We start from the raw sequence: 12,381 nt of genomic DNA, 5'->3' as shown, positions 1-12,381 counted from the left end.
AAGGCTAAATTAAACTCGTCTCTTATGCAGGTATCATGAAGTATAAAAAAATTAGGAGAAGCAGTTGCTACATTTAATAAAAATGTTATGATAAGGGAGACAATCTTTTTCCATTGGTTTAGTCAGAGCATTATCTACTCTCTCAAGCCCATGTTTTTTCAATAAAAATAATACGCTGTAGAATACTTGCACAAGCAGAATTTTTGTATTTTTACAAACAAAAAAACCTTCCGCATTATATGGCCTGAGTATACAAATAGCTAAGTATCCAATTTAGGAACTGTCTGTGCAGTTCACATGAAGTTGGCACCCTCTGCAATGACAAGAAGCGTGGTAGTACCGTGTTTAGCTAAGAGGATTTTGGGTGGTTTGTTCATTTTTGACCATTCTGTCAGAATAGAAGATCAGTAAGAGACATTCATTCAGACACAGGTTTACAAAAATACATCAGGATGCTTACTCATCCTGTAGGCATCTGGAGCGTGGGGTGGATGCGTGCCATCCACACCCCAATACCCCTCTCCAAAGACAACCCAGACTGGGCCCTGGCTGGAGAGCAACATGACTCCCTTTCAACTCACACACTCTACATAACTTTGTGCAGAAACCAAACTGGAAAGAGCAATTTGCACACCTGGAAGTCACACATCACTTTGAGTCAGCAGGATGTCTATCAGTTGAGAGAATATTTTGCCTGCGTCCCAGCTGTAAAATGGGGGTAACTGTCTTTATGTTATCTCAGAAGATACTGGAGCACTTGCATATCCTCAGAAATACACACTTCCATTCTCACATAGGAGGGACCAAACACTTTGGCACCAAATTAGCATTCATTTACCTAATCACGCTCATTATTTAGGGACAGGCACTGCTTTACTGTGAGGGTGACAGGGCACTGGCACAGGCTGCCCAGGGAGGTCATGGAGTCTCCTTCTCTGCAGATATTCAAAACCCACCTGGATGCCATCCTGTGCAATGTGCCTTAGGTGATCCTGCTTGGTAAGGGGGTTGGATTAGATGATCTTCACAGGCCCCTTCCAACCTCAGCCATGCTACAACTGTGATTTTTCAGATATTGTACAGACCTCTCAATGTGCTGGTAACAAATGAAAATCCTGGATGAATGAAGTTCTGCTGCATTTATACTAGATTTGACAAAGCTACCATCACTTCATGTGTAGGAAAGGTAACTCAGCCAGTTTCCCAAAGGAGAATAATCCAGCCTGGCTACAGTCCCCAAGCTCCTGCTGTAAGGTTTTCCGTGGCCATGGGTTGACCTTGACCTGCAGTTTCATGCCTCAGCCACAGGACATTAGTTTGTCAGTCTCTCTCCAAGGATGAGCTCCTGTGCCCATCCTCCCTCTGTGACTTCTCCTTTGCTTCTACCAGGCTCACTCTGTCCATGTCCCTAGAGCTAACTAGGTACCCGGGCCATCACCTTTTTCCTTCCCAAACACGAGGGGAAAACTTACTCCTCCCCCACCTACTGCTGTTACACGAGCTTTTTCATACTCTCTCAAATTCTCTCCAATGCACATCTGTAAAAACAGAGACAAAATCTGTAATATGGAAGGATTTGGAAGGGGGGTGAGAAACACTCCTATCCCCAATCCCTTGAGCCACCTAACCTCATACAAGTGCCCCTTCCTATAGAGTTTGCTTTTTTTTTTTTCCTGACGAAGTTTAATCATTTCACTTAAAGGAAGAAAAAAAACACACAGCATGAAGAAAACAAGAATCTGAAGACAAAGACTAAGGGACCCTAATTGCTAGCTACTGCTGCTTCTCCGGAATGAAAGTGTAAGGATCACTCGATTCCCACATCCACATGAAATGAACTAAGCATACAGGGCCTAGACCTCTGTGAGGGCATGTCAGTGTTCTGCAAATCCAGCAAGAGTAACTTCTTTTTACTTTATTTTTAAAACAGTTCACCTTATCCTGCAAGGACTGGTTCAGCTAATCAGTGTTGTCCCACGTAATGATGATATGTCCAGCAGAGAAAGATCTGAAAGCTGTACCAACAGATGTGAAAGAACTACCAGTAGTTGATGCCATGCAATGATTGCCTATCAACTAAAAAAAAAGCTACATCTCTGCTATTTTAATTTTTGTCAGACAGCACTCAGTCATCTACAGCTTTTCACTTTTTAATCTGGGGAAAGGAAAAGCACTGCAAATAGAACTGACTTGGACGAATTTAGATGCTCGTTAATACTGCTAAGATGAAAGGAAACATTACAAAGGTTTTCTTTAGAATAACACAGAAAACCAAGAGTAACTCTTCAAAACAGAGTCATTTAAGATTTTTTTTCTGAAAAGGCAAAGATAGCTGTAGCTAAGCAACCTGGCTGCTCTTTACACTGAAAGTTGGTTTTCATAGCACCTTGTTTATCACTGAAAGCTCTGACAAACCTTTATCTATGACAGGACAGACACTCCTTTCTGCTTCTGAAAGCAAAAAGCGCTGGCTATTTTTTCTTTACCTGTGTACTAAACTGAGCTGCTCCCTTCCTACCTTAGATTTCCCCTTCGGCCCAGGATTTGATGCCATATTTAGTAGTTATATTCTACCACTTAAGATCTTGTTTTCTTCGAAGGGGAAATATCACCTCACATACAGCAGGAGAAGTACCAGAGTAGAGAGTGTATCTTGAATGCAATCTGTAACTCCAGGGATGATGATTGCTTCCAAATTAAAAGTTAACTATATCCTGTAAACCCTGCTCACTGTCAGATTGCATTGCCAACACACCTTGGTTTTTAAATTCATCTCATTCTGACTGCATTTTTCCTAATGGACAGAAAATTCATGCAAGTAGTAATCAAAATCAATGTCACTGGATATGACCCACAGGGTTATGACTTTTAACCTCGTCAGGCTTCCCCTCCCATGGAGTATGTGCATTAAATGGCCTTTTCCCACTTTGACAAAGGCATCTGCTTGGAAAACCTGGAAAGCACTTTTGTTTTTCCTTTCTCCCAACTCCCATTACACTTGTATTTTTAACCACACACACCCCTCCCCACCCTTTTTGTTGGTTGCCTGTAGCACTGTGTACACTGTAGTAAAATGCAATGGTCACCAGTGTTTTTGCCTGCTAAACAGGAAAAAAAACTGACTGTATTGTTCCCATATTGTTGCCTTCCTCCATTGGTTGTGTTTGTGCAGAATAAATACACAGGAGGCCTGTGCATCTTCCTACAAACACAAATATACACATGCTATATACAGACAGCAGAGAAGCTTTTTTTGTTTACTCTGCCTCCCTCATTCCCTCTAGATATTTTTGCACGCTGTCATTTGTGGAATACTGTTGCAACCCAGAGAGATGTCAGCTGAGCCTGCCTCACAGTGCAAGCTGTTGGCAGTCTCATTAAGGCTGGGGGAACGGCGTGGAAGCCACTGCAGTTTTCACAGGCTGATGCTGCTGGCTGCAAGTGTTCGGCCAAGCCCGATGTGCTATGCCAGCTGATTTCTTCAAACATTTCTCTGCCTTGATTTTATCATCAGTATCCCAACAAGGACTCTAAAGTCATTACCAAAAGTGGAAGCAGTTGCTGACAGCACGTATGGGGAGATAACCTTGTATATTAAGAGAAAAATCTTTAGATCTTTCAAAACACTAAAAATGCATGCTTTCTTACCCTCATACCCAACCTTGTCTGTACAATGAAAGCACATTCTGTTTGTTATTAGGAAACTTTTTTTTTCTTGTTAATTTCAGAATTATCTTTAATAGTTTGTTTCCTACCCAACTCATTTGGTTATTTCTTGTCTTGCACATATTACCCACCTCACCCACTGCAAATTACCTGTGTATTTTTTCCAGGGAAGAAGGCAGAAAGGAGAGTGCAGCTCTGTGCTTCACTATGAGTTGTCCTTTCTTACCCCAGGCCAAGAACAGAGCACCTGGCCACAGTCCCCTTCCTTTTTGGCTGATATGGTTAAAAAAAAAAAAAAAATGAAGCAGACTTTTATCACTTTTACAGTCTGGCTTCACCATGCAAAGCCTCACCTAACTGCCTGCCTCATCATCTGAAGGTTGAAGGAAGCAATGACTGTTCTCCCAGTTCATCTAGGCTGCTATGAAGTCAGGGATGGGCACAAAAGAGAGCAAGTCAGGAAAAAAAAAATAATAATATGACTGTATACTAGGGACCTTGGTAGCCAATTTAGAAGTGGCGGAATCTAAGCTTTCAGCCCCTGTTCCCAGAGTTTGCTTTTAGAATTCAATTTGAGTGCACCATAGATAAAGCAAGGTCTTTAAGAGTCAACTTTCCACGTCCTAAGGAACACCTAGGAGAGAGAGTGATTAAAGGAGAAATAGGATGTCTAGGCATTTTCTCTATTTGAGTAGTAATAATCTTCAATTCCCCAACCACACGCTATTTTTCTTTCAAGCAAGGAAGAGCACTACAATTATTCCATCACACAATCAGGTTAGATTTGAGACCTCCCAAAGCTAAATCACAGTGTCACAAATTAGGATCATTTTCTAACGATTCTGTGCCAGAGTGCATAAAGGCAATGCAGTATTTTGAGCAGAAATATCTTTGTTTTCTGTTAGACATTAGTAACCATCCTTTTTTTGTTATTGTTGTTGTTGTTCTTGTTGTTTTAGCCTTAGCACATAAAGACCTCTGGTTTATTCAGCTCCCAGCATGTTTACATTTGCTGTAATGCACCTCCTCCTCTCTAAACTCATTTTTGTGTGGAAGAAAAACATTTTAGGACAGCACAGAAAGTAGGAAAATTTACCTGAAGCATCTGGGAAATATTAGCCACTACAAAACTGAAGAAAAAATAAAGAAGCCTCTTAGTAACTTGTGAGCTGTTTTCTTTTCTCCATTCCCTCAGTCACCCCCTTTCCCTTCTCTGTCACTTGCTATATTTTTTTTGCTGTTAAACAAGGAAGAACGGATTTCTTTCTCTAAAATATTGAGCTTTATGCCTTAGACTTAATGGCACTGGTACCTGTAAGGGCAGTGCGGTAACCAGACTTCCAGAGACAATTGGGAACTTCACTAAGCCAAAGGCTTACCAAAGGGTCTGTGGAAAAATAATGCACTGCTGAATGCTTGAGTCATTCAAAAAAAAAAAAAAAAAAAAAAAAAAAAAAAAGATGAAGCAGGGTCTAACAAGCTTAAATCTGTGCCCCCTTTCTTTATTCTCCTTGAGACTGACTTTGTAACCTGGGACAAAGCATTCCAGCATCAGCAGGTATTTCTGCATCTTCATCTAAGAAGATGAAAGCAAGAATGGGCAACATCATTTCAGTAGCATTTATAAGACACGCTGTATGGAAAGCATTACTGCACAGCTATGTAACCTACCCTTACTCTACAGTGCAGATTTTATTTAAACAAAGTGTGAAAAGCAGCATATGGGATCCGTTCATATAAAAAAAAAAAAAAACACACAAAAAAAAAAAAAAAAAAAACAGAAGACCCCTCCTAAAGCGACCACAGAGGAAAAGGAGATGGTCCACAGATTATTCCTAGCAACTCCCCATCCGCAATGTCACTGTTATTAGGCAAGGAGTCTCATCTTCAGATGCAATAAGGAAAAGCACTCCCTGCTGACAAGCTGCATGTTGGTCTGGGGGAGGTTGGCATTACCTTCTTTCAGCCATGAGACCCTTGCTGATTTAACACTAATAAATGTCAAGGGCAGATGAGAGGTTTCTGCTCTACATACAAGTTGAAAAGCTGTTCATGCAGTGGCATTCATTTCCTTACCCCCGTTATTAAAACCATAAGCTGTGAACATTAGCCCAGCTCACATATTACAGCATCTCTCATTAAACAACTCCTGTTCCCATGAGTAACACTGCTTATCTGTGCTTTAGTAGAGAAAGGAGGGATTCAAATCTGAGGTTAAGACACCTACACTTAAGCATCTACATCTAGGTGTCACTAGATGCCTAAGAGGCTTTGATACACCATGAAAGTCTAGGTAGTAAAATTGGCAGAGCAGCCAAGGACATTCTTTTTTCTTTTGTAGAAGTAGAGCAGAAGCAGAACAGAAGATATATTTTATTTATGCAGTAAGCTTACTAAAATAAAATCATGCATCTTTCCAGTATGAAAAATAGAGCATCCTTTGTAACATCAGCCCAATATCCCAGCATGAAGAACTAGTCTGTAATGTACATCTTAGGTAAAACATTTAAAAAAAAAAGTTATTCTCACCCTCAGCAGGTAAGAAACACCCACCATGCTCTCAGCAGGAGAGTGAAGCCCAGACTGCAGAGAACCCAGCCCTGGCTCATATCTTCTGGAGACACCATCCCTGCCTTAGTAGTCCATGCCTTGCACCTTATTTCAAGAGGGAGTAGCTTTTCACATTCTTCTGTGTGCAGGGCACACAGTTAAGGACTTAGATTTGGAAAAAAAATATATATAGTTTTGAAATTACCTCCAGTGTGGTTTCACTCGGATTGTGTTTTGCTTAATGTTAAGAATACAGAGCATGATTCAGAACCCATTACAGCTAAGAGTGGGCTTTGAACCAGTCCAAAGGTGCATTAAGGCTTGCCTGTGATCCTTCTTCATTATTTCCATTGTACTTTTACATGTGTTTTTCTTGGTCTTCTCATAAGATTTCTTTTCCCCCTCCCTTTTCTTCGCTGCAGGAAGAAACGTAACTTACCATCCCACCCCTCTGCTGACATTTCTACTCATAAGACATTAGGAAAAGGAGGAGCACTTGTCAAAACACATAGTCATGTACAGGATAACTAGCATATACTAAAAAACAAGGTTTATCAGATCTCAGAACAGTATTTTCTTCCGGGAGGAAACATGAGACATCGAAAAGCATCCCCTTCAATTTAGAAGGCAAAAACTAATTGACAAAGAAAAAACCCATTTGCAGAAATATTTACATTTAGTTTTTATTTCTCAAACAACATTTGATTTCTTATTTTGTATATATTTTAAGAAAAAAATTAAGTGAAAAATACCAAAAAAGGTGTTTACAGCAATTCTGAGTTTTTCTTGCTCAAAAATGTTAACCAATGAATTCCTCAAAACAAACTTTTCCTAAATTTAGATTTGCTTTGGATAAAACAGCATTTTATGAGTAGTTTGGTAAACAACTCCAAATTTCATTCAATTTTCAAATTTCTTTCAGCTTTCAATTTCCCCTGTGCTTTGTGCTTTCTGAAAGTACAGAAGTACACGAAGAACAGTCTCACAGATTGAAAACAACATTATATGTAATCAAAAAAATCACTGAATATATTGTAGTTTTAAGTTTCATTGCGTACATGTGATTTGCAAGCTGAATGATCTATGATACATTGACAGACGGAGCCAGACACAGGCCTTCAGAAGAAAGGGGAAGCAGGAAGGAGTTGAACGGAAACATTTAGTCAGCTCTGTCAAAATGTTGGCATTTCTATTAAAAAAGAATTATAGCATCCAATTTTGTTATTCTGCATCATTCTTGCAAGAGACCAAACTTCTCTGAATAAACAGTACCAGCATTTTCGCCACTTTTACTGTATTTTATAAGACTGTCCACTCAAAAGAGATACTCACATTAAAGTTTATTTTAACTTTGAATGTAAAATAATGGGTTTTGATTGACTCACAAGAACTTCATTAATCATTTCACAGATACTCTTTGTTCCTATAGCTAGTATTTCTGCACAGTAACTTAGCTTCTGCTTTAATGCCAATATTCCTAAACTGCAGACATTCCTGAAACTCATACATACCATAACACCTTGCACAGGAAGGTCTGTCCAGTCCTTCTAAACCACATTTACAGTCTATAGAACAGCTAGCACTTATACTACAGAAAGTTATTCATATTGTAAAGACTCCCTGTTGAGGTTTAGCTTGGTTCCTTACAAACATACCTCAGAGTTGTTGAGATGACATCTGTGTGTTCCCGAGAACCACCCCTCACTCGAGCACTGGTCGATATCCACCTTCTGCAGATTTATGTCCACTTTAACGACACCTCTGAAAAAGAGAAAACAGCCTTGAACACGGTGACTACAGAAACACACCAAACTTCTTTACAATGCTATAACCTGCCAAGCAGAACTACATTTGTCCTCTAAATATGGAATTTGATATGTCTGAGAAGAGAAACGTGGAGTTTTGTGCTCCCAAAGCCATGCTCGCAGAGACATATTCATATGTTAGAGCTCACTGAGTTGCATTATGGCACGAAAGCTGCAAGTCTCATGCACTCAATAGATGTAAGGTGGCAGGTATGAATAAGTTACGCACTCAAATAATTTAACACCCTTCACATTTTACAATGCAGCAAAGAACTAAAATAAACACAATGAGTGACCTGCTCTGTCTCAGACCCCAGCAGCCTCACCAGCCAACCCAGAGGGCACACTGAGCACTGGGGCCACAGAGTACCCAGAACCATACGTGACTGCCATGCCAGGTGACAACATCCTCCCTTTTACCCCAGGGAATGATGTTTGCCAAAACCATTGTGCAAAAATTCACACCCAGACCCCTCTCTCTGCACATCCCCTCCACTACATTGATATATCAGCAATTTAATTCCTCTCACAGAGATGCAAGCCACTATAGAAGGGCAGCACAGTCCAGGAGTAGGCCACTGATGTCTATGAAGCCAAAAAAAAAAAAAAAAAAAAAAAGGTTCCTCCATACTCAAGTCCTTGATGACTGTCTGAACTATTTTAGTTGGACACCAAGAACGTTTGTGTTTTCTTCATCAAAAGTTTCCCTTAATTTTTTATGAATGAAGAGCTCACAACCAATTTCAAACCCAGTGCTCCATTTTATAAAAAGAAACTCAGAAATCACCACAAGAAAACAAAAGCTGTAAGTTTGGAGTCGCATTTCTAAAAAAACCTCCAACAATTTCCTTATTTTCTCTAAAATCATCTGCAAGATGACTTTAGATGTGGAACATTTATAGCATCAGCTTGTGAAAGTAGCTGTGACTGCTCTGGACTTGGCAAAAATGTTGGCATGCAAATTTTGGTAGGTCATAAGAGACTCACTCAACTGATAAATGCTCTCTACTGATTTTCTAAGTCTAGGGTACCACTTCTTATAAGTCAACGGTTTCTGCCACTTCAGACTAAAGCTTTGATTTCCACCATGTGACTTTGCATGGCACAACAACCACCAGCCCCCTTTCAGGCAGTGGACTACCCTCCCAGCTACTAATCCTCACCTTCACCAAAGACAGAAGTGGTGCAATGTTACCTCTTAATTTCCTAATGTCAGATTTCAGAAACAAATAGCCTAACATACATGCTGTAGTTACATCAATGGTACCAAAACGCTTTTAAATCATTTCTTAAAATATCATTCTCTATGTCTTCCAGAGGCACTGTACAAATGGTTCTTCACTTTCAGAGCTTTGTCAGATTCAACATACCATAGTCATACTTTTCAGAGATCTCCTCAGGCCTTGGGACGCACCAAAAGATTTTTCAAAGTGCTCTCATTGAACCAAGGACATGGCCATCCTTGCTTACCTCAAAGCACATTGACTCTTTTCGCTAAAGTACAATATATATAAGAATTGTAATAATAAAAAATAATGCTACAGAGCCATACATTTGAGGGGTCACTTGTGAATGAAATCAGAACATGGGTAAGGGTGAGCTTGCTCAGAACAGGACAATACTGCTCCTTCCTATCTAACAGCAGTATGACCAAGAGCAAAGTGTACACACCAGCTATATCTGGACATTTATCCTCATACATGCTAGATAGTCATTGAAGAAACACAAGGAATCAGAGGAAGACTGCATTAGGAACCTATGTGCCAAAATAAGAAGCTCGTACAGATGCTCTTCATCCCCTTCCCTCTATCTCCTGCTAGAATCTACACAATCTGATACTAGACACGCTTTAAAATCTCTTGAAATGTCTGAGCACTGGTTCTGGCAAATTCAGCTGGAAATAGCACACACCATGCTTTTGGAATACACAAAAATATTTTTAATTCATAGCTCTATTTCCAGTCTTGTTTTGAACATCAGCCTCCTCAGGGACTGCTAAAACTACAGTTCCTCCCCTCCCAATTGCTTTTTCCATGGTTCCCGGTAACCACTGGCCTCAGGGGAAAAGCTGCCACACCGTACACACTAATGCTCCCTAAAATGTGTATGTTGGTGGGTTACAAGCTTAGCTTAACCTCATGAGAAGACATGTGCCTCAGCTGTTCCTGGAGTACATAGAGTAAGCAGATGTAACTAACTCTTTAACAGGTCACATACAGACCCCACCAGGTAGGTTTCTGGTATTTTCTAAGGTTTTCTGAACATAAATACTAATGTGTAGGCCAGGGACAAGACCTGCTTATTTATTATTTCACTTTGGCTGCACACAGGTGTAAAGAGCTCAAGCGCATGAAGCAGGCAGCAGGCTCAGGACTAGGGCAAGTCCCTGCCTTCTCAGTTCATGCTGTACACAGGGGACTTTGGTAAGGGTCTCTAAAGCATTAGGTTGTCACTGACTACTCTAAAGAAACTAGTTTATGTGGTAGGAAAAAGAGTGTTGATATATCCTTACTAAGGCTGCAACAGGTTCACCTGGGATACTCTCCAAACACCTTAGGAAAGTAGGCCTTCAGTTCCTTTACAGTGAAAGCTTTCTTTTTTTTTTGCATGCATTTGTTTTTTAACTGGTCAAAGAGGCAACTCTCCTTTCCTTCTACAAAGGCTTCTGGAAAGAGACAAAATGAAAATGAAGGGTAAACTAATCACTGTTGGGGTATGGGGAATAGTTATAAAGCACACACACACAGCTAGAATTTGCTATGTGGTATCACTGACCATTTCCATGTCCTCTGTCCAAGGCCCAGCATCCACTTCAGCAGCAGGCCCACCTTTTCCCCAGCCCTAAGTTTGCTAACAATGTGCTTACAGAAGTGTTTTTTGTTGCCCTTCATGTTTCTTGTCAGATCCAACCCCAGATGTGCTTTGGTTTCCCTAACCGCATCCACGCTCAATGTCTCCATAGTAGGGTTACCTCAGCCTGCTTCCACCTCTTGTGCACTTCCATTTCATGTTTGAGTTTTGTCAGTTTTTTGTCAGGCCTATGTGGCTGAACAGCCGCAATTACCTATTTTCAAACTATTTCTACAACACTTTATTCAGAAACACTACAGAGTACTTTCATTTTAAACAATGCATTTTCCATTTGAATTCTCATGTTAAAACTTCTCACAAGAACACTTGCCTTTCCACAAAGCCCAGTCTTCAAGACCTCGGTACAGACATTTCTATCCTTTCAACCCTCATGTGTCTGCAGTTCTGTAGCACAACCTGAACTTCTGATACAGTTCTGCTGTTCTGCTTTGTCCTTTTCCCAGGGCTTTATGAGTTTGTGGTGAAAATCCACAGGAAGGAAGAACAGTGCAGTCCAGAAGCAGGACTATGAAGATCTCTCCTGAGTGTTAAAAAATACTACAGCTTTCCACTGTCTTCCCTCACGGCACATTTTAACCCTTTTTCACTGTACCTCTGCAATATGCTCATCTCATGGTAACGTCACAGTTCTGCTGAGGTACCAGGCTCTTGCAACTACTTGATGATACATAATGCTTTCAAAGGAAAGAAGTTTAAGTGTACATGTGACATTTACGAAAGGCATCATGATGGTACAGACTTATACTGCATTCATTTGGGACACTTTGCCATTTGAAAACACTGTCTCAGACTCGTACCCCACCAACATTACGCATAGGGTACACCAGTATGTACAGGATGCTATATTTCTGAAATTCATCTGTGATTAATACAGTAGCTGACACAGCCCAGCTAGACACCCACATTTTCACTTATTTTTGATTCAGCATTCGGAAAATGGAACATATGGAAGAACACATCCTCCTATTATGTATACAGACCAACTACCTGTAAGTGTTACATTTATTGGACTAACTGGAAATAATTGCAGCTCTGCTATCTCAATAGAAGTGATCAAGACAAACGTCAACTGTACGACAGTCAACTCAGTTTGTCAGCATAACACATTCATCCACGCTGACAGTGCTGCCTGGCTGAACTCAAGCCACTGTGATAAGTTAATAACAATATTACTGGTAATTGTGGACCATCTGGCAAGTAAGTATATTTTGTTAATCTCCTTATAACTATAAATATTTGTTTTCCACCACAATTTTACAGCCCTTACACACACACAAAAAAAACAAACTAAAGATTAAAGTTTGTGTTTAACATTTTGGACAACTACAGATGAAGAATTGGTTGAATTGTACATAACAGATAATCATTGAAGTATGTCATCAAGGATTTTGTCAGGTCAGAGGTTTGATTTAAGAGGCTTTCATGTCTGTCTTAATTTCCAGTACCACTGTTTGTTGGCATTCTGTTTGCCTTAAAATCTGTGCCAGAA

At 40.2% G+C, this 12,381-nt stretch overlaps 1 protein-coding gene across 2 annotated transcripts in view; it reads right to left on the bottom strand.

The window, feature by feature from the left end:
* Positions 1-12,381, bottom strand: part of GPR158 (G protein-coupled receptor 158) — a 195,308-nt gene that overhangs the window by 172,368 nt on the left and 10,559 nt on the right. For both annotated transcript variants that reach the window (XM_027450618.3, XM_027450619.3), the window contains exon 2: positions 7,872-7,977. In XM_027450618.3, coding sequence (XP_027306419.1) covers positions 7,872-7,977 — 106 coding nt within the window. The remainder of the gene's footprint in view (positions 1-7,871; positions 7,978-12,381) is intronic.

The sequence above is a fragment of the Anas platyrhynchos genome, chromosome 2 (genome assembly GCF_047663525.1).
Source record: "Anas platyrhynchos isolate ZD024472 breed Pekin duck chromosome 2, IASCAAS_PekinDuck_T2T, whole genome shotgun sequence".
Classification (NCBI taxonomy): Eukaryota; Metazoa; Chordata; class Aves; order Anseriformes; family Anatidae; genus Anas; species Anas platyrhynchos.
This window is presented reverse-complemented; position numbering and strand designations above follow the sequence as displayed.